We start from the raw sequence: 26,217 nt of genomic DNA, 5'->3' as shown, positions 1-26,217 counted from the left end.
AGGAATAGGTGCAGAAGAGGCGTAGATAGTTCAGGCTGGTGGAGAGCAAAGGGCTTTCCACATCTCCTCCTCCTGCCCCACTGTCTCCCAGGACCAGGAGAGGACTGAAGTGAGAGGAGCAGAAGCAGCAGGTTATACGCAGGCAGAGTCTCTGCCTGCTTGCGAGTGGGGGAGATACATAAGGTGAAGTCGGTGGTGGGGCCAAGTGAGCCAGCTTGCCCTAACGATTAAGGGGGCCCGGGCCGTGGAACGTGATGGGTGGGATTGCCGAAGATTTTGGTTTTCCCCCTGGATGCCCAGCCCCTTTCCACCCCGTCTATTTATTCATTTATTTTGCCAAACGCGTAAAGCTAAATGTACACGTTGAACACGCTTAAGTCACGAATTACCTGTATACTATTGATGTTTACGACATCCCACGGTAACTCATTCGGTTCAGCGTGTGACAGCAGACTTACAGAAAGTTCTACAAGATTTGGTCGTTTAGCCGCCAACCCCTTTTAGCCACCTGTACGATTCCCTTTATGGGACAAGTAAAAAATAACTGAAATAATAAGGTGCCCACTCATTCAATTTATTTGTTATTTCTTTATTGCCCCATCCGTAATCATGCTTCCAAATAAACATATAGGATCACACTACATTCCACTGTGTTCAATGGGGCTTAAAAAGATCCCAAGGTACCGTACATAGATCCTGGGAAATATCCAAATTAGGAGACTTTTAAACATAGCAGAACAGCTGATGCCAGGCTCAGGCTTTTGTGGGGTTTTTTAAATGTGAAGATGCTTTGCAAAGATTGCTTGGGGAAACGGACTAATTTTATTAACCATGAGCATAGGTACTTGGTAAAGGGCTCTCTTTAAGTTTTCAGCACAGCGGCAGAGAGTTCGCATTGCACCACGCACTAAAAGTCCTGTTGTAAATGCAGCAGAATTCTTTCACCAGAGACTTGTAACTGGTAACTCTAAGGGAGTGTGTCAACAGAGCTCAGAAAGCTCAAAGAGCCGCATCAAAAGCCAGAATCGAGGCTATGTTCACAGCAAGGGAATGGGTATGCAACAAAAAGGGCTGTTATGCAGTTGAGAATCATAAACACAGCATTGTGGCAAGGGCGGGGGACAGAGGGGAAAGGTAATGTTATTCCACAAGCACCAGGTTTTAGAAAATTTGTGTAGATCTCTAGCTTACGTCCTTTCCAGACACTGAAAGACTTATCCAGCTGCCACTATGGCTTCTCACCAGACTGTATGCACATACTTTCAAAAGTATCTTCCTTGCCATGAGGACTAGAATCTTGCTTTTTTTTTTCCCAAAAAAGAAAAGCAAGACAAGATTTCCAGGAAGCCGAATTCTGTTCCTTTTAACTCTGTGCCAGACTCCGATTCAGTGTTAACAAACAAACAAAACAAACCCAGATGCATCATTTGGTTTGGCAATCTTTATATATCCACAATACATAATAACCATGCACAAGAAATAAATCAAATGAGTATTTACAAAGGGAATTGCACTTTTTAAACAGAAGAGTCACCAGGAAGCAAATGAAAGGAACCTCACCCGTTTCCTCCCCCCCTCCCAAGCAAAGAGTATAGCCCAAAGCCATCTAAAGGGTTTACTTGTGAAAGCAAGCTTCAGAAACCTTTCTAGAATTCTTGCCAGTATCCTGCCACCTATTCCAAGACTTTTGGTGGTGCCCCTTGTTGTATTCCCTAAGCAAAATACACTTGCACTGGCCTCTTTACGGTGCTCCCCCCATCCCAAAGAGTATTGTCAGAGAGGTCTTGCTTACCACCCTACGAGCCTTGGCATATATCTCAAACGGGCTTGGTTTCCTGCTGCCGAGCACCACTAATAGTTCAGTTGGCCCTAGTCCCTCAGAGAAACCATGACATGCTGGAGTAGAAAGGATTGCTCCGCACAAGAGAAAAAAGGAGCAGGGAGAGGAGAGTGTAGAGAGACTCTTTCTCCCACTTCAAGCGAGCTTTGAAAGCAGCACAATGCAGAAATAGGGAAACAATCCTTCCACACAGCTTGGCTGCTTAACTGTTTGACTATAGCCTCTGTCATCTGTACGGAGGGAGAAGGCCACTCAATCAGCTTTCACTTCCCTAGGCCTCGAGGCTCCACCACCAATGATAGCGACAGTACAATAGGCTGCAGAGAGTTGGCAGGTTGTCTCTCAAGAAAGTGTCTGTGGCAGGGAGTGTCCCAAGTGAAGACAGAGAGGTGCATTGAGAAGTGGAGGTCCTCAAAGCCGCCTGCTGCTCACGGAAGTGAGACATGCTGCAACCGAATTGTCATTTTTAAAAATAATTGAGCATGAAGCGCTGGCAAGCAGCTTGGCTTGTTCTCCTTCCACCCTCTTCCCTTCTCTCCCAACACTACGTAATGCAATTCTAGATCCCTAAAAAATGAAGGGGTGCCCATAGCTTCTATTACAGCAGGTGTGGGAAAGCTTTGGCCATGCAGATGTTGCTGAGCTACAACTCGTACGACGAGCCATGCTCGTCGGGGCTGACAGGGAGCTGCAGTTCAGCAACAAGTGGAGGGCAAGCAGTTGGCTTTAGAGCATCCTGGAATCGTTCCTCCACAGTGTGATGCTCTCCGAAAGCCCATCAGTCAAATGACCTGCGTGGGTCAGTTGCGATCTTTTCCCCAACGTGGAAAGAAGCCCTCCAGGCAAAACCCAAAGCTGGCTCAAAGTTCAGTTTGAACTGGAGCTCAGTGCCTAATAAATGTGAACACTTTAATCCCACACAGAATAACTCTCTCTTCATTCTTGAGGAACTCTCAAGAAATCAGGGGGCCACCTCACCCATGTTTTGGGAGAGGCTAAACTGTAACTCTTGATTTTTAACCTGGGAAGTCCTATCAAAAGCCACTGCGGATGCCTGTTCTCTTAAGGCGTGGGTGGGCGTGAGGTTATTGTACATTTAACCAGAAACGCCAATTTCCCTCATCTGTGACAGTGTAGCTTCCGAAGCTGCACAATATCGTCTGTGTTTGCACCGAGGGCAAATCCCTCACCTCATGATGGAAACATAGGGAGGAAGTGCTGAGACAATAGCAAGGGCCCTTAGCCTCCCCCCCCTTTTTTTTGCAAGCTGGACGCATCTCATGCAGCAGGGGAAGCCTGCCCCAGGAGACATCTCCATAGAAATGACCTCGAAGGCCAGAGCAACTCAGATCCACACTAGTTTTATCAAAAGCAACGGGCCACACAATCCCCAGTCCATGATCAGCATTATTGACACCTGGGATGGAAAACTATATAGCCAACAGGCTGGATCCAGCAGTGAACCACCTTCCAGAATCTACTCTTGATCGTTTTAAGATTCTGCACCCACAGAAAACGAAAAGAAGCAATAAGGGCTCTTCCAAGAATGCCCTCTTCGTTTCTCTCATACATTGCGACTCAGCAGTTACATTCTCAAGACTGGTCACAAATCCCAGGGAGAGACCGCCTCTTTGTCTGAGCTCAGCCAGCAGCAAGCCAGCAGTTTTGTTCCCCCTCACACGGGCACGAAGGGGTGCTCTCGAGTGGATGAAAGGTTTAAAAGCTCCCCACTAGACAGAGCTGTTGTCTTTAACTTGGTCAACCAACTGAAAACCCTTGTTCCATGTGATAATCTATGCAAGGGGTTAAAGATTGGGTGCTAAAACGCTTTTAACCCGATTGGGAAAGCCGTAGCAATGGCAGGCAACACCCATCTCCACCTATTGGACCGGGCAGGATCCAGGATATTTCACAATCACTGCATGGTTGCTGAAAGACGGCCAATAAGCATAATCTCTCTTCCGCCTGCCAAAGCTATCTGGTGGGCCCCACCCTTCAATGCAACATTTGCCCTTGCTTCAGAAACCCCCAAAACCCCAACAGCACAAGAACAGTCGAAAGGTGAGGAAAGCAACAGCCAATGAAGCCCTCTCAAGCTAGCACAGGATGGTTTCAGGGAGAGAAATGCTTTTCCAGCTAACTTTTTAAAGTTTGGCTGGTGTTTAGCCCTGCCAGTGGAGTGTAATCGTTTAGAAAAACAGAAACCTTCAAACCTCAAGGGAGCAGGACGAGAGAAGGGAGGTGGCAGAAGCATTTGGGGCGGGGTGGGGGTGGGGGTCTGCAGTGCAAGGAGGTCAGAACTGAAAGCAAGTGAACCACCGGGAGATAACCAAAAAAAAAAAAAAAACCCCAAGATGCTATGGTTATGCTCAAGTATTACAAAAAGGAGGCGTTATCAAGTATCTGGTTGTCTACAACTAACCATTCAAATAACCTTAACAGTGCGAGTTATGTACATAGCATGAAAAATATTGCTTCACACTCACACCAGGGTGTGTTTTTTTTGTGCATGGAGCGGAAGGAGCAGGGAATCAGGAGAAGAGAAAGCTCGGGTGGGGATTGGGAGAGAGAGGAAGAGAAAGAGAAAGAGAGAGAGCACAAAGCATGCAGAGATAGAATCTCAGATACAGTTGAGAAAGAAGGATTCCAGGTACAAGTGAAGATGTGTGATTTCTACAGATCACAAAAAAAGGCTCTAATAAAGCCATTAGGCTGGCACTTCGTTGTACATTAGACTGATTAACATAAAGCCAGAAATAAATCACTATTAGAAGCCACTTCATATAGCCTGCAGCTTTTTTGGGGGGGGGGGAAATGCAGCGCACAGACATACTTCATTGTTCCCAAACCGAATTGGAAATTATATATATATAGGTATTGAGAAGAAGAGACTTCCCAGGGTAGAAAGCAGTGAAAACTACAGCCAGGCCAACTCAGCATTAAAACAGTAAGGGAAAGGACAAAGAACAAGCAACGGGGGAAAGGTTATCTTCAACGGACTTACAGCGTGTTCACGCAAAAAGGATAAGACCACTGCCACCATTTCCGACAAGCCCAAAGTGTGTGTTTTCTTAGTTTAGAATTTCTCTTGTGCCTGGAGAATGGCCTGAGAGGAAACAAAGAGCAACACTCCTCCTGTGCTCCCCAAGTGCAGCTATTTCTTCTATTAGAACAACAACAACCTCTGCATCCTTCCCGCTCTCACACATGCACACAAAAACCAAACAAAAAGAAGTTTAACAAGTGTCCCGGGGCAACTGACCACCGGTAGATGTTCTGTCTCTCTTTCCCACACACAAACCCACCTGTCTGCTATATGCTTCTTATTTAAAACCCCCAAAAAAAATCACATTAGAAAGGATTTGGAGGAAGGGGAATGTAAGCCCTAAGAGGAATCCTCTAAGGTGGAAGGGGCAGGGCAGTGAGAGTGTGAGAGTGAGAGTGAGAGAGTGAGAGAGTGAGAGAGTGAGAGAGTGAGAGAGTGAGAGAGTGAGAGAGAGAGAGAGAGAGAGAGAGAGAGAGAGAGAGAGAGAGAGAGAGTCACTGAATGGAGCTGCTGTGAGGAGAAGGTGCACAGGAGTTTTCCCTCTGAAGCACAGGCCAAGGGAGGGGCAGGTGGCAGCCCCAGGGAGGTCACAGGTTCTGGCAACACTGGAGTTTGTTGGATTTCTGTCCGTCGGTGGTGGGGGGCACACTGATGTCCACCACATTGTTGCCGGGAGACTCGTCGTGGGCGGACCGGTCTGCAATCTGCTTCTGCGACACAATGCGGTAGATCTCTAGGAAAAGGAGACCAGAGAGGGGGGCTCAGAAACAAGCACATGTGTCCCATGGGGGGGAAGAAGCCACTCCCCACAGCAATGAGTCCAAAGAAGAGCCGTTTGGGTCCTACATGTCTGCAAACCAGTCACCCAAAACACAAAACCTCGGCTCAGTGGCCTGGACTTTTGCCCTGCCAACCCACTGCCATTCCCAGCTGCTGCGCATTGCAGGGCCGTGATCCTGTCAAGCTTCCTTGCCATTACTAAGGAGCAAGAGAATTCCACGGAACACACCTTGAAAACTTTCTATGTTTAGTCCATAACCAAACGCATGTCTTGCCTACAGCCCTCTGCACTGAGCAGCCTGAGGAAATGATGAGAGCCAAAGGCATTCAATCTGTATACTGTGTGCCCTTGCATAGTGGAAGCCACTTTTCTCCCTTTTTCTTGACTGTGGACCCACACCAAGTAAGCCAGCACATGTAACACAGGGCACACATGGTTGTATTTATTATGCATTTTCTTATATTTGTAGTCCACTGTCCTCCCAAGGTGGCATATATGTGGGGTTTTAAGCAGTCACCCAGTCAGTCACGGACCAGGTTGAGACCCACTTACCTTTGCAATTCTCACATGTTCCAGGGAATGCCCCAAGTCACATGCACCTGGGGGGGGGCACACGGGTACCCTAGCCCTGCTCCACTTGCAGTAGCAAGACTGGTGGTATGATCATCATCATCATCATTATTAAATTTGTATACTTGCCCTATACCCACAGATTTTAGGGCAGTTCACACCATAAAATCGCGATAGAAAAAACATAAAATACATGATCAAAATAAAAACAATAACAACCCAATAATGCCCGGGGCCGTGGGTGCCATGCGGTGTGTATAGTCCTGGCACTGAAATTTGTGGGTGCCTGGTGCCTTCACTGGGAATTTTGTGGGTGCTCGGGCACCCAGGACCACAGGGGGTTGGCACCTGTGTAGTGACCACAGATCAAATCCAGACCTGTGTTTCCTTTCCATTGCCCCATATGCACTTTACACATCAGGAAAGATAATCTAAACGGAAATCCTTACCAGTAAGGATGTTCTTGAAGGCTTCTTCTACATTTGTTGAGTCGAGTGCTGAAGTTTCAATGAATGACAGGTTGTTTTTTTCTGCAAGGCAGGGGAGGAAATCACTGCAGTTATTTTCATGCACAGATGGCACTCTCCTCAGAGTCAAGCAACAGGAAGAAATCTCTTTTTCTTCCCACCCCTTAAAGAATTCAAAAGCAGATTAGATAACGGAATTCTGGAGACTAGGAGAAATGTTGGCTTAGTTAGCATGCCTAATCACATTATGAGGCTATGATTCCTGCATTGCAAAGGGTTGGGCTAATGACCCTTGGGGTCCCTTCCCATCCTACAATTCTATGAACAGTTACGCCGGTCCCTATCTCCTATTCCAGCACAGTGAAAAGTTCGGAAGCTTCGACTTTTGTTTTAGATTAACCTCAGTTCAGTAATGCACCCAGTAGCCAATCTTGGCTGTGCATATTGAAAACAATTCAGATTTGCAAACTAGCATAAATAAGGCAGATATTTTAGTGTCACGTTATGAATCAGAAGTACCAGTCATGATCTAATTTGAAACCTTCAGCAACCTCATTTCCCAGCGTCAGTTGTCTGCATCCCCAAATTTGTAAAATGGGGATGAATACTGGCTTACCTTTATTACTAAATAAAATTCCTAGTTTTAAGTTGTCCTTCCTCCGAGTTTGGTGTCCCCTTGTGCATTCCCCACCCCATACTCAGACACATACAATTTCATCCTCACATCAAAATTAGGAGGTGAATTAAGAGTGAGTCAGTTTACTCTCACTCCAATTTCACATTTGAATTTTACAGCTGATCAGACATTAAAGCCCAAGTCTCCTTGAACCAAGTCCAATACTACAACCAGTGAGTCCCACAGCCTCTTATAAGAGTAACCAAAGTAATGTATGTACTTTGAGCAATTTTTTTAAAAAAAGAACTATATATTAAATATTTTTGTGATGGTCACCACTGCCTCTACCTAAGCCTTTTCAAAAACCACTTAACCCGAGATTCTTTGTTGTCCAACACATTGGGGGCCTTCTTTCAGTCAAGGACCTGACTTCATTGCACTAAGCACACACACCACTGCTGCTTCATAAAATCACAACCTCTCAGAAGCTTTATGCCACAGAAAAACTTGTGTGCCATCGTTTTTCTTCCTCTTCCAGGTGGCCAATTTGCAAACTCCCTCGGCACTTAAAAGGGAGCATAGCCAATGCTGCCACAAGAGCCAGGCAGCTAAAGAGCATCAACATCCAGAGTTTGTAACAACCCAACCTGCAAAAGCGCGGGCCTCGTCTGTAGGCACAGCCCTCAGGTGACGCAGATCGCTCTTGTTGCCCACCAGCATGATGACGATGTTGTTATCTGCATGATCCCGGAGCTCCTTCAGCCAACGCTCCACGTTCTCGTATGTCAAGTGTTTTGCGATGTCGTAAACCAGGAGTGCTCCAACGGCACCACGGTAATAGCTGAAAAAGTTATTTAGACAGGTGTTACTCAGCCTGCAGAAGAGTCTCTGGACACAGAGGTTGCTGAAAGACACTGACAAACTGGATGGAAAAGCGGATTATGTTTATATGGGGAAATTGAAGACAGGGGCACGATAGTGGTCTTATCTGAAGGGCAGTCACATAGGAGACGGATCAGGCAGAGTTCCACCAGACTAGAGGATAACTAGACACAAGCTGCCCATGCAAACAAAAATGAATGGCAAGATTTTCAGGATTTGCAACAGGCCCACATATGTTTGCAGAACTCAGCCCGTTAAGTTACAGATCACCAAAATTATGCAAGTATAAGCCAGGTTTATCTTCCATCCTGTGTACAAAGGACAGTGTAAAGTTCAGAATAATTAACACTTTGCTGCTGGACCCCTGTGAGGAGGATAAAGGGCATCAGAACAGCAACTCACGCAAGTAAGCAAACAAATTTTGCTTTTAAAAGAAACTAACACTGGGTATTAAATTAAGTAAATTTATTATGATACTTCATGTTTATTCAACTGCTTAATGGATTTTTTTAAAGCAGCAATTGAGCAGTTGTTTATTTGCACCTTTCTGTTTTGTTTTTTTAAAAAACCCTACATCTTGCACACACAAACTTCACAAAAGCACCCCCTTCCCCGATTACCTCCAAGATCATGCATTTAAGGTTGAAGTGAAAGGATATTAAAGTCAGTGCTCTTTCCAGGAGCTCTGCGCAGCAACCCTATCTATGCCACCTATGTCTGCATAATGATCTCAGCTGCTACTCAAGCTATGGGAGGGCACAAAAAAAAGCTTTTAGCCTGTGAAAATTCCTAGGAGCCTGTTGGGGTGGAGAAGGAGGGATGGAGATCCCCCTGCATTTCTATGCTGGGGGCAGATGAAGGGGCTTCTCCCCCGTACCCCATTTAATGTCAGTGCTAGGTACAGGAGAGACAGGCACGTCCTCTCTGTTGGCTCACTCACTTTCCTGCATGCAATTATTTGTTGCCAAGAGCTACCAGGCAAGGGCTTCATTGCATGCTCTGCAGGAGATCCCCGGTTCAATCCCCCAGAGGCATCTCTGAGGAGGGCTGTGAAAGCCTTCTCCATGCATAGGCAAACCCGGCCCTCCAGGTGTTTTGGGACTACAAATCCTGTCATCCCTAGTTAACAGGACCAGTGATCAGGGAAGATGGGAGTTGTAGTCCCAAAACATTTGGAGGGCCGAGTTTGCCTATGCCTGGGGCCCTTCTCTCTAAAACCCTGCACAGAACAACTGCCAATCAGTGTATACAATATTGAACTAATGGACCGGTGGTCAGACTCTGTATATAGCAGCTTCCCGTGTCATGGGATGTTGAAACAAACATTAGCTTCTCTGAAAAATTCATGAGCAAATGTGAAGGAGTCTGAGAGGGCAGGTTTAGGTTTCTCTGCCACTCAAATGAACAAAGGATAGGGGGGATATTAGGTCAGGCAAGCTGAATCAGAAGCTCACTGCGAGGACCTGGTCCAGGAGAGAAGCCTATCTGAGCACTGACTCAATTCAGGCCTATGACACAATTCACAATCTTCCGCCACCTCAGCCTGAATTCCTTTATCCTGGAATGAGCCAATTTGCTGTTTGCCCCCTCAACACACACACTCACAAACCCAGACTGCCAGCAAGTCACTTTTAAGAAATCAAATTTCAGAAGAAGATTGCATAGCCAGGATGTGAGAGTTGGCTAATTTGCATTCAGTGATCCCAAGCACATGCTCTTGCATAAGCAATGGGCTGAATAAGACAGAGGTCTACGGAGTCCAGCACGCTTTGCAACAGTCTCAGAAGACACTTGATAACCCTCTAGAAATCAATCGCTGTGAGTGGAAAGGGCCCCTCGTCTCATCCTTAGAACCCCCTGGGAAACTCAACAAACCTGCTGTACTGTGTGTGGAGAGGGCAGCTGAATGGGACACAGCTGCGGGCAGCCTGAGGAAGTGCCTTGGGCCTGTCCATAAAAAACAAGTCTAAAGAGAGAGACTAAGGTGATGTTCGCTCTTTCTGGGAACTCTTTTTGTTACAAATCTTTTGTGGGTGAGAGTTTGCCTGGACCCTGGGCGAGAACCCGGAGGCTGAGAGGGAGGGTGTGTCATGAGGAAAATGGACTGATACAGTGGACACTCAGGTTGCGAACATGATCCGTGAGGGAGGCACATTTGCAACCCGCAGCGTTCACAACCTGCAGCACCGCGTCTGCACATGTGCGGGTCGTGATTCGGTACTTCTGCGCAAAGCGCAATTTTGTGCTTCTGAGCATGCGCCGAAACCCAGAAGTAACCCGTTCGGGTACTTCCGTGTTCATGCGGTGCGCAACCCGAAAAGACGCAACGTGAAGCGTCTGTAACCCGAAGTATGACTGTATTGATTTATAGATATTAGTAACTTTACATCAATGTAACATTTTTACATGTAACTGTGTGGGTTTTTTTGTAATGTTTTGTTTAAGTTGTCTGTTGCTGCTTCAGTTTTTTGTACACCACTTAGAGATACAGTGGTACCTTGGTTCTCAAACTTAATCCGTTCCAGAAGTCCATTCCAAAACCAAAGCATTCCAAAACCAAGACGTGCTTTCCCATAGAAAGTAATGCAAAACAAATTAATACATTCCAGACTTTTAAAAACCCCTAAAACAGCAATTTAACATGAATTTTACTATCTAACAAGACCATTGATCCATAAAATGAAAGCAATAAACAATGTACTGCAGTCACATAACCAATCAGTAGCTGTCAGTCACAAAAACGAAACAAAAAAGCCACAAAAGCGCAAAATAAATAGCAAAAACAGACAGACCACAGTGTAACACTCAAAACAGAAGTGTGGCACTCAAACAGAAGTGTAACACTCAAATTGCCAGTGTAAAACTCAAAACTGAAGTGTGGCACTCAAATCTGAAGAGTAACATTCAAATCAGAAGCATAACACTCAAAACGGAGCACGTTCAGCTTCCGAAAAAAAGTTCTCAAACCGGAACACTTGCTTCCAGGTTTGCAATGTTTGGGTTTGAGTTGTTTGAGTACCAAGACGCTTGAGAACCAATGTACCACTGTATTTTTAAAATATATCAAATAATCAATCCATGAATCAGAGCAGCTTTTGAGGCTTACGCGGAGGTGATAGCACGATATCGCTCCTGGCCGGCCGTGTCCCAGATCTGTGCCTTTATCGTCTTGCCATCCACCTGGATGCTTCTGGTAGCAAACTCCACACCGATAGTGCTTTTGCTCTCCAGGTTGAACTCATTGCGTGTGAAGCGGGATAGGAGATTGCTCTTCCCCACCCCGGAGTCTCCAATCAGCACAACTGGGGAGGGAAGAAAGAGAAAAGACAATACAGTGCTGTCAGCATTCATTCGTCATGCTGGCATTTATAAACACAGGGCAGGGTGATGGTAGGCAAGGCAAAGTATTGCAGAGAATGGTGCTCTCTCCCCACAGTAAACGGCCAGTGCTCCCCCCCCCACGGTGCCAGTACTCACCATGAAGTTGTTACAGTAAATGCCACACTTTTAACATGGGGGGGGGAAAGGTGCTGGTACTGTGTTCCCTTGAGTAACCCCCCCAAAAGCACTACAAAACCAGTGGTATGTGGTCAGTGGACTGGGGGGGACCCAGCTAGTTCCCTAAATGTTCCCTTGGCGCCTCCTTCCCAAAGCCCAGGAAGCTTGTGCCCAGCTCAGGGAGCAAGGTGCGATGCTCACTCGTGTAACATCGCCCTCGCAAGCTGGCGCTTCTAGCCTTAACTGTTCCCCTACAAACAGCCCTGTATGTGGCCAGCAACCCACAACCGAGCCAGGGCTTCTCAGCAGAACCTGGATGTGACCTCACAGGGCAGTCTGGAGTGACGCATGGTGCAGACTAATGACAACCCCAGAGCCAAGAGCTGCCCCCAAAACTTTCAGCTTCTCGCAGGGGCCACTCAGTTCCTGTTCCTATCATTTCTACTGCTGAGTACCTCTCTTCCAGCCATTTGCATCACACTTCTCCTCACACTGCCCAAACCAACATCCATCCCCACCATTTCCTGCTTTGGTTTCTTCCAAGTGTTTCCTGGAAAAGCTGCTGCAGCAGCCCCTTTCCTCCCTATCTCCCAAAGCCCAGCCTGGGCCCTCAAAGATGCTCTTGCTGGACACCTGTAGGTGAAGCTACTGATCGGCTTCCTCCAATACTCCCTGAAGTTAAGCACAGCTCCTCATCAGGCATTGAATGCATCAGGGCAGCCAAGGGGGCAGGTTGGAGGGAGGGAGGTCACACAACAGTGCACCATGAATTCACTTGGCAAAACTGGTTCAAACCATTCAAAGAGAAGTCTTCCTTTGTACATGGGCATTGTTCCTCCCACATCAGAATCAACAGGGCCAACAAGCAGGAGGATGCCGGGAGAGGGACAATTGTGCAAAAAGGTCAACCAAAAGGCTGAGTCACAGGAGTTGGTCTTTTGGTCTTTGTTTCCATTTAAAAACAGATGAAGGGGAGGGGGATATGAGAGAGGTGCACAAAATTATGCAGTGTGTGTGGAGAAAGTGGATAGGCAGAGGTTTGTCTCCCTCTCATAAAAACAACCCAACCTAATGAAGAAGAGATTCACAAAAGTCACATGGTTAAACTCTGAACTGGCTTCCACAAGATCCCACAAGGGGATCAGACAAATCTGTGGAGGGGGAGGGGTGGAGACTCTATGCTTGCCCAGATGGGTGCACAATCCCCCCCAGGATCAAAAGTGACATGCCTCTGAATTTCAGCAAAAGCAGGAGAAGGTGATTGCCCTCATGCCCCGTTTGTGGACTTCCCAGGGGAGGCATATACGGTAACAACTGCAAGAAGAGAACTGCTGAACTAGATGGACCTTTGATCTGACAAAGTAGGACTGTTCTTATGAGCACACGAGGTGCCTTTCAGAAGCAAGCAAGGCCTTTACATTCAAATTGGCTCTGGCTGGATAGCGATATGGAATAGAATGGGGAGATTGTGCAACAAAGGGCTTGAGATGCAACATAATAAGCCGTTATTCCTTCATTACACCTCTCTTTCATGCGGTGAGCTGCTCGTCTAAAATAGCCCCTCATATCAAAAGTTTGCCCCTCCCACCACCACCGGAAACTAGTGTGTGGGCAAGGAAAACAAAGGAAACCCTGATATAATATTTGGATTGGGGAATTTACCAGCAGGACTGGCAAGTAGTATATTTACGAAGGCCCCAGACTTTGGTTCTACTCTCACCTTACCCTTTGATCTATTACACCTTGATCTAACTTGTACAAACACCTTGGTCCACAGTAATATGCACAGAGACTCTGTATGTGGTGGGGTTAATCCATAAGGCATTATTTGAAAGACCCTGCCTTTGGCTAAGGAAATCAGACTAGAACATTGCCTTCTAGCCACAGCCCAGCAATTCTTACCTGTGGAAGGTTTGTTTACTTCCAAGAAGCACAGGTGTGTGTAACTTTATGTCAGCAACCTAATTATATGCAGATACATCACTTACTCTATGAACTGCTTTACCTTTTTTTACTTTGCTATTGGCCACCATTACACTCATTTTACAGGCAAGAATGACTTGGCAAACATGTTTGATAGGGTTTAGAAACCTAGGTTTAATGCTAACTGCAGGAACTGCATCGCAGAGATTTTTTTCCTCCCCGAAGAAGTAACTGGGTTTTGCAGTGACTCTTCGGCTTTTTAAAAAGCACACCAAAACTCTAAGGAGCAAGCAACAAACATGGCATTGTTGGGACCGGACTGCATCACCGTTCCGTAACCTTTCCGCAGCTTATGTACCACTTTCATGGCAACCGCCAAACATCCCAAAACTGATTGATTCTTAGGTCACAGATGTCAGTTGCTCTCAGGTTAATGACACCAATTACTGCTAAACTGCTGATTGGACAATCTCTGTTGCCCAGGGCTGCCAGCTCGATCCTGCTGCTCTTTCTCTTCCCTCCCAATCACCCATTCACTGACCCCAGTTCTCTACTGCCAGATCATTATTTTTTTTTAGGACGGCTGAACTAAAAAACAGAGGCATCTGATACACAGCTAAACACTACTGTAAACAGCACACAAGTGTTGCTTTTGCAATTCCAACACAAGTTGCCGGATATTGATCCAGACAGAGCCCAAAGGAGACACCCGGAGCAAAACAAAAATGTCTATATGCAACAACTGCACCTGAGGTGGGTGTGCGGACACTGCAATAGAGAGGACTAGGAAAATATGAATCAATTACAGAAGACGGAGTTAGTCTCTTTGGTTAAACTAAGAGAGTTGGTGAGTGATCTAGACTGAATTTAGATCTGCAGGACTGGAAACTCTCCATGTTGTTCAGTGATAACCTCCCCTGAGCCATTAGGATAAAGTGAAAATATTTAAAGCCACCCAGTACACCACACAAACCAGTCCCTAAACACTCTCTATCATGTTTATGCTGATTCTTTCTTTCCCTCTCAGTGAACCAATCCGCCCCAGCCCATCCATCTGCCAATACCACACTGCACTGCCTCAAGACCTAAATCTGTTTGGGCAATAGCATCTGCATCTTCCACTAGAGCACCCCCAGCCCTGAACACACGCTGATGCGCCTTTTAGCTCTAAATACCACAACATCACTAAGCCCCTTCTCTTCTTGTTTAGCTTGTCCATAAGCCTTAAAGCTGCACTGCAAATCCAGCCCACCGACCACCACCTGCTCCTCACTCCCACCCCACTTTTCTTCTCTGTAAGACCCAGCCCCACCAGTTGCCAGCACCCTGCCAGTTGCTAACGCATCCCCTCAGGCCTTCTTGCTTTCAGTCACCCCCCTACCCCAGACTCCCATGCTCCCTAGAAAGGTGTGGATATGCATATGCAACAAGCGCATCTCCAACCACAACACTTATTGCTGGAAACTACCTTGGGGTCCCGCAGAACACAAAGGCGTAAAATAAACAGGGAAAACAACAGAGAAATCCACATCAAAACCCTACCCATTTCAACACACATGTGCAGTTTCAATGGTCCTTTCAGCCCCCTCCTTCAGTTTACAGTCCCCAATTTCCAAGCCTTCCTTCCACTTCCCAAAACAACAACAAAAAAACCTCCTACAGCTTTACACAGGGATGCAGGTGGCGCTGTGGTCTAAACCACAGAGCCTAGGGCTTGCCGATCGGAAGGTCGGCGGTTCAAATCCCCGTGATGGGGCTGAGCTCCCATTGTTCGGTCCCAGCTCCTGCCCACCTAGGAGTTCAAAAGCACATCAAGTGCAAGTAGATAAATAGGGACCGCTCCGGCGGGAAGGTAAACGGTGTTTACGTGTGCTGCTCTGGTTCACCAGAAGTGGCTTAGTCATGCTGGCCACATGACATGGAAGCTGTTCGCGGACAAACACCGGCTCCCTCGGCATATAGAGCGACATGAGCGCGCAACCCCAGAGTCGTCCGTGACTGGACCTAACGGTCAGATGTACCTTTACCTTTACAGCTTTACAGATCCTCCAGGATGCTATAAGGGTGTTACAATATTTTAAAGTACACACACACAGAAGACACACATTCCACAGAAAACCCGTCAGAATTTAAGAAATATTCCCTGAGAAAATTGCACTGTATTTTAGCACACAGTACAATCCCAAAAGCCATATTGGCTCTCTTAATGACTCTAAATATTTCCTCCCCAGAAGGCAATATATTTGAGAAACCCTTCCCAGTACAGTAGTTCTTTTCACTTACAAATCCTATCTTAAGGGCATATTTTGTGCATGAATAGGGTAGGCCTGTGACCTGGATTAGAGAACTAAGGGATCTACCACCTCAAAGAATTGATGCGTTTGAATTGTGGTGCTGGAGGAGACTCTTGAGAGTCCCATGGACTGCAAGAAGATCAAACCTATCAATTCTGAAGGAAATCAGCCCTGAGTGCTCACTGGAAGGACAGATCGTGAAGCTGAGGCTCCAATACTTTGGCCACATCATGAGAAGAGAAGACTACCTGGAAAAGACCCTGATGTTGGGAAAGATTGAGGGCACTAGGAGAAGGGGACGACAGAGGATGAGATGGTTGGACAGTGTTCTCAAAGCTACCAACATGAGTCTGACCAAACTGCGGGAGGCGGTGCAAGACAGGAGTGCCTGGCGTGCTATGGTCCATGGGGTCACGAAAAGTCAGACACGACTAAACGACTAAACAACAACAAACAACAACAACACCTCAAAAGGAATAGCCAGGCTGGCCAGGTAATTCAATCAGCAAGCATTATCTTGACAGACAGGAGACAAGCCATACTCAAATTTCTGTTGTGGACCACCTCTTTCTGTGACATATGAATGATGCTTTTTGGGTGGTCTTTAGTGAAGCGGGTTGGGCAATTTCAAGTGTCTTTAAAGGTTCTTGCACACCTTTGCTCTGGGTCCTCACCACCTTGTAGTGGGGTGCGGGCTCTGTTGCAACAGAAAAATAAAGACCTGCCTTGCTTTCAATGGATCCTGCCTCTATCCATTCTTTTCTGACCAATCACGGACTTCAGGAACACTTAGACACCTGATGGGGAATTGGGATGTAGAAACCAACCCCACATTTTTCTATAGCAAGCGGGTGACTGCAGCCCATCTGAAGTGTCAGCACAACCTCTCTCTCCCTATTCCCTTCTCAAAAGCCACCATCCCAAGCCCTCTCTTCCCTATTTCTTTTCATACTTCCATCTCCCCATCCTACTCCTACATATGGTAGTCTCTGCCAAGTCCCATCTCCCAAGCCCCTCACTTCCCATTTCTTTCTCAAGTTCCAACTCCTGCTCCTCATATTCTCTGCCCAGGCCTCTCCCTTGCCTTTCTTCAGCCTCCAGCCCCCCCCCTCCATACCTCCTCCTCTAAACCCCCCTGCCCCAGCACTGCTGGATTTCCACCACCATTCCAAACATGTGCCCCTCCCCTTCAAAGTAAGGGGAGGCAAACAATTCCCTCCTTCCCGCAATAGCCCTTTCATACACTAGACCAGCCCTCCTCCCACAACTTTTCTTACTACAGTGGTACCTCGGGTTACAGATGCTTCAGGTTACAGACTCCACTAACCCAGAAATAGTACCTCGGGTTATGAACTTTGCTTCAGGATGAGAACAGAAATCGTGCGGCGGCAGGGCGGTGGCAGCAGGAGTCCCCATTAGCTAAAGTGGTATCTCAGGTTAAGAAGAGTTTCAGGTTAAGAACGAACCTCCAGAACGAATTAAGTTCTTAACCCGAGGTAGCACTCTAATCAGCCTCCTAAGGTGCCACAAAACTCTTTTTTTTAAAAAAACAAAACTCGAGCAGATCCATTTCAATCAATGAAAATGCACCATGTTAGGCCCATCAATCTCAACTGAGCAACCCTAAGAAAGATAAAAACTTGTAATTTGAACACCATCCAATGGGAACCGGGCCATGGTTGCAATCTGTCTTGGGGGCGGGAGGAGTAGGTGCAACTGTTGGGGTTGTTCCCCACTCCATTCTCTGTGGTGGTGGGAAGTCGTTCAGCCCTCCAGATTTGGGATAAACTGCAACTCCCATCACCACTGGGCAGTTGGATGGGCCCAGGAGCTGCTGGGAGTTGGAGTCCAACAACTTTTCCCTGCTATGTACTATGCATTTGAGTCTAGACCAGTGTTTCCCAAAATTGGGTCTCCTGCTGTTTCTTTCAGCCTACAATTCCAATCATCCCTGACCACTGGTCTTGCTAGCTAGGAATGATGGGAGTTGTAGTCCAAAAACAGAACACTGTTGTTGTTTTGGTAGCGATGGTGAATTTGTTTCACATTTACTGAGTTGTTGATTTCTGCCCCCTTTGGGACTTCTTGTAAACAGCCCCTCCCCCACACCTGTTTTGCATTTTGATAAGCAGATGATGTTTGTTGTAATCCGCTTTGGGCACAGCTAACAACGGTACGGGAAGGCGGCTTATAAATCAATCAACCAAGCAGCTTCCTTTGGTAAGTGCCCCCTCCCTCCTTGGAAAAAAACACCAATACACCTCGGAGCCCCCCGAGCCCCTCCCCCTGCTTCGAAGATGCAAACTCCACCCCTTTGAACCCTGGGCTAACCGCTCCCCTTTGGAACCCGGGGCAAGCTCCTCCCTCTTCGAACACGGGGGCAAGCCCCTCCTCCTCCGGGTAGGGGCGGGGCTTCTCCGCCCCACTCCCTGCCAGGCGCCCCCCCCCGCACTATCGTCATCCACTCCTTCCCCCGCTCCTCTCACCTTTGAATAGATAGTCGTACTCGTCGTCGCGGGTTCCCATGGCGACGCCGCTCCCGCTCGCTTCTTCTTCTTCTCCTTCTTCTCCCTCGCGCCCTCGGCGGGTTCCTCCCCGGTTTCCGTCCCGCTCGCGGAAGGCGGGCGGAGGAGGAGGAGGAGGAGGAGGAAGGGGCCGGACTAGGCCAGGCCAAAGCCGGGCCGACTCCCTCTCCCCTGACAGGCACCGAGGCAGGCGGAGGGCGGGGTCCGCTCTGAGAGGGGCGGGCGGGGGAGGCGGGCGAGGAAAGGGAGGAGCCTAAATAAAAAAAAAGAGAGAGGGAGAGAGATAGAGAGACAGGCAGCCGTCTGCGCTTATCAAGAGGCAAGACAGGCAGCCCGCCTTCGGAGGCGGGCCTCAGCGGCGCCCCTCGCACACCGCCGCAGCCAATGAAAGCCGGGGGAAAGGAAGGGTGCGGGCCAGTGAGAGAGGGAGGGAGGCGGGATGTCATGGTTGGCGGTTGGGGTTTCGCTCTGAGGTTTTTTGTTTTTTTGGCGGGGTTTCAGGGATGAGGGTTCAAAAAAACAAACCACACCTGGGGGGAGGGGCTTTGCTGGCCCTCTGAGGGGAAATGGCGCCTCCAGATTTTCCTCACAGCTTCTGCCTTTTTCTTTTTGGATATATGTGTACGTGTGTATAAAATATTTCGATATATATATATATACACACACATACATATACACACACACATACATACACACACCCCACAGATTTTTTAAAGTTTGGCCTCATTGAGGGGCAGTATTTCAATATGAAAATGAGAATACTCCTAAACAATTTTTTGAGGGGAAAAAGGCACTGTCATACATATTTTGTGTGTGTGTGTGTGTGTATTTATTATATATATGGATATATATATTATTCATAAATATATATAAAGCATACATATATATATATATATATATATATATATATATATATATATATAATTTTTACTTATATCCATTTATGTGTTTACACACACACGCTCATATGCTTTTTATGGACTAGATGGCTCTGGAGGCCCCTTCCAGCTCTATGATCCTGTGATTCTATATGTACACACACAGATACACAGGCAGGTTCTTCCATCCAAATGCTCATTGCGAGAAAATTCACTAATCCAAACATGAGGAATCCGTACCCGAACTTCGCTTATACAGTACACTATGCAGATTCAAATATCTAAACAGCTGGACCTGTTGCAAGGTTTCAGAGGGTTTTTTCCTGGGGTGGTTGTGTTTTGTTTTGTTTTGTTTTGGGTTTTGTTTTTGTTTTTTCATTTTTGAGTCAAAATTCCGAGGTCAGGAACACATTAGAAATTTCTCCATAGGAATCAATGGCAGTCATGGACTCGTTATGCAAGCTCTCGCCTAGCAAACGATTTCCTGAGATTGCCTTGCGTTCCCATCCACAAGCACCACACCATGCAAGTGTTTCCTGCCAGCTTTTCTGACTAAACAAAGCAGATTAAAGCATACTTTGAAACACTTAAGTAAATAAACCATTAAAAGAATGCTTTATGATAGTTGAATCATTAAAATAAAAATAAAAAATCTATATATGGGTGATGCACAGCATATAATAAAAAAAACAACACTTAAAAAACGAAGATACCCATAAAATGCCATTTTGGAAAGAAACGGTTGACGCAAAACAGAAAATGAAAACCATACCAAGGGTATTTAATCACAGCCTAAAATACCCCAGGGGTTGATCATGTGTTTTGTGAGGAATAAAATAAAAAGCCATAACCAGTCACTGAAATGTAATTGGCTAATTCAAGAAGACTCTGTGCTGGACAACAGGACATTAGGCCACAACCACACCAATGCATTTAAAGCGCATGTCTTCCCAATAATAATCCTGGGATATTGTAGTTTGCCCCTGACAGAGTTACAATTCCAAACATATTGTTTCGCTGCCTGACGCCCCCATGGGATTGCGCTACCCAAGACAGCTGCTTCGGACAGGCCCTGCAACCATCCTTAGCAAACTACAGTTCCCAGAATTCTTTGGGGAGAAGCTATGTGATTTGAATCTGGGTACAGTGTGGGTGGTATGAAAATAGGCACATTCGGCACACATGTCTCTCCCCCCCCCCCAAGAATCCCGGGAACTGTAGTTTGCTAAGGGGCCTGTTCATTGTGAGCACAATCTGAAGGACAGATCCTGCTATCGTTTTATGGATGATTTGTTCATTGTGTTATACAATTTATGCTGTTATTGTGATGTTCTATTACGTTATTGGCATTTGTTGTATGTGAGCCGCATTGCGACTCACGTGAGTGAAAAGCGGCATAGAAATATAAGACATTACATTAAAACGAAACAATCCAACTGCCAGAAATCCAGATTCCAACTGCCTGCTACCCAGAGCATCATATGCGCCCGGAAAACAATGAGGGCTGGAAGCTTTTGTTCACTTTTATTGCTAGCGGTGCAGCGATAAAACTGCTAGCACATTTGCAAAAGCTTAAACAGTCCAGTACGGTTTCAAATTGATACCTTTCAAATGTCCTTTTCCCCAATTCTAACAATTGCTTATGCATAGAATTGTAGAGCTGGAAGGGACCCCACAATTTCCCCACCTCTGGCGCATCCCTACTGTACTCCTCTAGGGCAGGAATGGGGAATATAAGCCATAGCCAGGGATCGTGAGAGTCACAGCCCAGCAAATCCACAAGTTCTCCCACGCCAGGATGTTGACGATTGAACCCAGGACTTTCTGCATGCAAAGCTGAGTTGCAGCTCTTCCTGCATTGGGAATTGACCAAAGCAATGTTATAAGAATTTTCAAGACTCAGATATAGAATAAATATTCATGAATGCATACATATCTAAATGCATACATATCTTATATGAACCATGTGTCTGAAATAGCATGGGAGAGCAATCCTGAAGCCATTTTGACTCTCCCAATGACCTCAAATATTCCTCTGCAGTAAGGGAGGCAAATGGGGAAAGCTTTCCCATCGTCTTTTTGCTTTTGCAAATCTTGTCTTAAGGGCGTATTTGTGTATGGATAGCGTGAGCCCGTGACCTGCACGTATTAACCATCACAAAAGAATGGCCAGGCTGCCCAGGTAATGCAATCAGTGACCATTGTCAGGTATCGTGGCAGGCAGGATTTCAGCTGTAGACCGCCATCTTCTGTGATGTATGTATGATGCTTTGGGGTGGTGGTCTTGGGCTACAGGGTGGGCAATATCAAAAGTCTAGTAGTATAAGGGTTTGCGCACCATTGTTCAGGGTTCTCCTCCCTCCTGCATGTGGGGAGTGGAGACCCTGTTGCAACAGTTAATAAAGATGAGGCTTACTAGCTGCTTTGCTTTTCAATATACTGTACTCTGGTTGGCCTCTGTTATTTTCTCCTACCGATAAGGACTTAGGGACTCTGTACGGGCTCCGGGATACCCCATAAGGGAAAGGGAGCAGTTTTTCTTATAACAGCAAGATTAATCTCTAGCACAGCCTGCAAGCCCGGAATAAGCAGTTATGATACTAAGTGGTGGTGCTAATTCACACACACCACTTAAAAGCACTTTGGAGCTTTGGACTTTGCAACCTACAGATTGGTGCACTGCCAGGCAGCTGTCTAAGCAGAAGGGGGCACACGGCCTATGTAGCTGGCAATGCTTATAAATGGCCCTGACCATTTTGCAAGAGGGCAGCAAAGATACATGGTATACTGTACAGTGGTACCTTGGTTCTCAAATGCCTTGGTACTCAAACAATTTGGAACCCAAACACTGCAAACCTGGAAGTAAGTGTTCCGGTTTGTGAACATTTTTCGGAACATGCTCCATTTTGAGTGTTACCCTTCTGTTTTGAGTGTTACGCTTCTGATTTGAGTGCCACACTTCTGTTTTGAGTGCCACGCTTCCGTTTTGAGTGTTACACTGAGGTCTGTCTGTTTTTGCTATTTACATTGGTACCTCATGTTGCGAACGGGATCCGTTCCGGCGGCCCGTTCACAACATGAAAAGGCCGCAACATGAAGAGCTGCATCTGCTCACGCGCATGACACAATGCGGCGCTTCTGCGCATGCACACAGATCACGGACACACCAAACCCAGAAGTAACCCATTCCGGGACTTCTGGGTTCGGCACGTCCGTAACCTGAAAAGACACAACCCGAAGCGGACATATCCTGAGGTATGACTGTATTTTGCGTCTTTGCAGCTTTTCTTTTTGTTTCTGTGACTGTGCGGAAACCATTTCAACTACTGATTGATTGTGAGACTGCAGTACATTGTTTATTGCTTTCATTTTATGGATCAATGGTCTCCTTAGATAGTAAAATCCATGTTAAATTGCTGTTTTAGGAGTTGTTTTTAAAAGTCTGGAACGGATTAATCTGTTTTGCATTACTTTCTATGGGAAAGTGTGCCTCGGTTTTGGAACACTTTGGTTTTGGAACGGACTTCCGGAAGGGATTAAGTTTGAGAACCAAGATATCACTGTATATGGCTGCAGTCCCTCTGGTCTTAAAGCTGAACATCAACAATACAGTGGTACCTCGGGTTACATAGGCTTCAGGTTACAGATTCCGCTAACCCAGAAATAGTACCTCAGGTTAAGAACTTTGCTTCAGGATGAGAACAGAAATCGTGCGGCGGCAGCGGCGTGGCGGCAGCAGGAGGCCCCATTAGCTAAAGTGGTATCTCAGGTTAAGAACAGTTTCAGGTGAAGAACAGACCTCCAAAAAAAGAAAGAAAGAAAGAACGGACCTCTAGAACGAATTAAGTTCTTAACCCGAGGTACCACTGTATTTTGCAAAATGGATACCCTTAACAGAGATGTTCTTTCTCAATGCCACCAGGAGGAGCTCTAGAACCTTTTCATTGACAGTTTCCAGAGATTGTACGTACAGTACAGCAGAGTTCCTTTAGCAATTCTTTTACAAAGAAAAACAACACTATTTCCTCTCTCTCACTAGAAAGTCATTCCTGTGTGAGTGTCTGGAGGTGGTTGGAGGATGGATGGCGGCTAACAGATTGAGGTTGAATCCTGACAAGACAGACGTACTTTTTCTGGGAGACCAGGGGGCGGGTGAGTGTGAGGGATTCCCTGGTCCTGAATGGGGCAACTGTGCCGCTGAAGGACCAGGTGCACAGCCTGGGAGTCATTTTGGACAACCACCTGACTTTTAGAAGATATCTGAAGACAGCCCTGTTTAGGGAAGTTTTTAATGTTTGATATTTTATCGTATTTTTAATATTCTGTTCTGAGCCACCCAGAGTGGCTGGGGAAACCCAGCCAGATGGGCAGGGTATAAATAATAATAACATCACCATCATCTTCATCATTTGCAGCAGGTTGCATTCAATGTGAGTCCTGTTCAGCATAGACTCATTGAAATTAATGAACCTGACCAACAGGTCCATTCATTTCAATGGGTGTGCTTTGAGTAGGACTAACGTTTGGCTATCAGCTGTGTCTTTATGAGCTCCAGCTAGAAGCAGGATTTGCAGCTTTTGAAGACCAGCCCACTTCCATACACCAGAGCCCTACACAGATAATTATTACAAAGCGGAAATTATTGGGAGTGGGGAGGGAGAGAATTCAGCGGCAAAGTGCTTCTGAGCATGTGGATAGAACCAGCTTCTGCTTCTAAGATGTGGTGCTTCTGAGTATCAGCAACAAAATCAGCAAATCATTGGAGGCCAATGATTCAAAGAAGCAAACTGCAGAGCTCAGGCCTCGCTGGTCTCAGCAAGTGTTCCTAGGAGGCCTTGAACCTATGAAGCGATTGGAAGGACTGAAGGTCCCCACTTCTCCTTCCCTCCTGGGTCCCCCCCCCCCAGTCTCAAATGGTGTCTGTGCACAGCTGCTCTCTGTTCTGCTCTTTTCATTTCTCTACACATTCTTGGAGATCAAGGGGGAAGGGAGCTGGCCACAGCAGGAGGGGCTGACCCCCTGGATTATCCAACAGCCTCTTGATCCCCCCCCACTCCTTTCTGGCCTCTGCTTCAGCCTCCAAGTCTGAACTGCTCTCTGCCACAGACTCTTCCTGCTCACTAAACCCTGTCACCTCTCCATCTTCCAAATACTTCCTCCTCCCATTCTGCTCCCTCTGTCCATTCATTGTCTTATTAGAAATTGAAAAACCAGTTGAAGGGAAGGAGGGAAGTCACGAGCTCAGCGGAGCAAATGTACAGTGGTACCTCTACTTACGAATTTAATGCGTTCCGAACACACATTTGTAAGTCGAATCCCACAGGAATGCATTGGGAGAAAAAATTCTTAAGTCGAAGCAACCCTATCTAAAAATTCGTAAGTAGAAAAAATCCTATCTAAACCGCATCCAAGATGGCGGACGGAGCTCCGTTCGTAAGTAGAAACATTCGTAAGTAGAGGTACCACTGTATTTGAAAGGTTGTTATATTTTGTGTTTTAAAAAAGAAAAACAATAAAAATTATAAAGAAAAAGAAAAAGGCTCAGGAGCAAAGCCTACACAAATCCAACCTGAGATGGTTGGATGGTGCCTTGTACGCCTCCTTCGGGCAATTCCTGCCGCCAAGCTGGTTCCAAATGTCTTGCTCTTTCCTTTGGACCACATCAGCGAGGCAGAGATGTCCTGTCTTCTGGGCAGGGTTGCGCCCTAGGGAGGTCGCTTAGGTGCTGCTATCACAGTAGTTTGGACTTCATCCCAGGCTAGCTCCGTTGTCTCTTGAAACAGGCAGATGCCAACAAAGATCCACCCCCCCTCCTCTTAGGAGCTTGGGGTGCCATACATGGTTCTTTGTCTCCCCCCATATTTTATCCTCACAGCAACCCTGTGAGGTAGGCAGAGACGTCACCCACTGAGCTTCCTTGACTTCCCCAATGACCTCAGATATTCCTCTGCAGTCGGGGAGGCAAATGGGGAAAGCCTTCCCAATTGTCTTTTCACTTGCAAATCCTGTCTTAAGGGCGTATTTGTGTTATGAATAGGGCGAGCCTGTGACCTGGATTCAGGAACTAAAGTATTAACCATCACAAAAGAATGGCCAGGCTGCCCAGGTAATGCATTCAGTGACCATTATCAGGTCTCCTGACAGGCAGGATTTCTGCTGTAGACCACCTCCTTCTGTGATGTATGTATAATGCTTTTGGGGGGGGGGGCGCGGTTCTTGGGCTCCACAGTGGGCAATTTCAAACATCTATTATAAGGGCTTGCGCACCATTGTTCGGGGTTCTCCTCCCTCCTGCGCGTGGTGAGTGGGGACCCTGTTGCAACAGTTCCTTGAATAAAGATCAGGCTTACTAGCCGCTTTGCTTCTCAATATTCTCTGGTTAGCCTCTGTTATTTTCTCCTACTGATAGGGAACCCACTTAAGGATTCTATACGTTACCTCCATAGGCCAATGGCCAATTGTGATTGGATTCGCAGCCCACAGCCCCCAAAGTGGAAAAGTCCGGTGATTTCCTCCTAAGACATAAAGCCCAATAGTGCTCCTCCTTTGAGGAGATTCCAATGCAGACTTTGAGAGAAGAGAGGAGGCCAGGATGACATTTCCCAGCAACTCAGAGGGTCTTTATCTGCTTTTTATCAGCTTCGTGTTTTGTATTCTTCTCTAGCAAACAAACTCTGTTAGAAGTGCAACTTGGGAGTTTTCCCACCGCTGCCTTGAATCCAAAAATAACTGCTAGACGTACCGTTTTTAGCTGTTGTTTTTTTAAAACAAACTGTTTCTGGACTCCCAATTCCCACCCCCAACTTAAAGGAATTTTGGTGTGTGTGTGTGTGTGTGTCACTTTAATTGATTATACAGATCCGAGCTAAAGTAAAGAGTTGTTTTTTTTAGTTTCAC

The 26,217-nt window shown here is 46.5% G+C and overlaps 1 protein-coding gene across 1 annotated transcript; it reads right to left on the bottom strand.

Moving 5' to 3' along the window:
- Positions 1-1,426: 1,426 nt before the first annotated feature.
- RAB11B (RAB11B, member RAS oncogene family) lies at positions 1,427-18,703 on the bottom strand. The gene is made up of 5 exons (XM_035116891.3): positions 18,404-18,703; positions 11,309-11,504; positions 7,968-8,161; positions 6,687-6,767; positions 1,427-5,619 (listed from the first exon to the last, which is right to left on the bottom strand). Exons 1-5 carry the CDS (start codon positions 18,441-18,443, stop codon positions 5,474-5,476), a joined length of 657 nt encoding a protein of 218 aa, XP_034972782.1. The 5' UTR covers positions 18,444-18,703; the 3' UTR covers positions 1,427-5,473.
- Positions 18,704-26,217: the final 7,514 nt, after the last annotated feature.

This window comes from Zootoca vivipara, chromosome 6 (assembly GCF_965207765.1).
Source record: "Zootoca vivipara chromosome 6, rZooViv2.hap1.1, whole genome shotgun sequence".
Lineage (NCBI taxonomy): Eukaryota > Metazoa > Chordata > Lepidosauria > Squamata > Lacertidae > Zootoca > Zootoca vivipara.
This window is presented reverse-complemented; position numbering and strand designations above follow the sequence as displayed.

Coding starts and splice junctions, on each gene's coding strand:
- RAB11B (XM_035116891.3), bottom strand. CDS start 18,443: ATGGGAACCCGCGACGACGAGTACGACTATCTATTCAAAG. Junction 8,162..11,308: donor TATCGTGCTATCACCTCCGC/GTAAGCCTCAAA, acceptor TAACTTTTTCAG/CTATTACCGTGGTGCCGTTG. Junction 6,768..7,967: donor CGAGGCCCGCGCTTTTGCAG/GTTGGGTTGTTA, acceptor CCTGCCTTGCAG/AAAAAAACAACCTGTCATTC.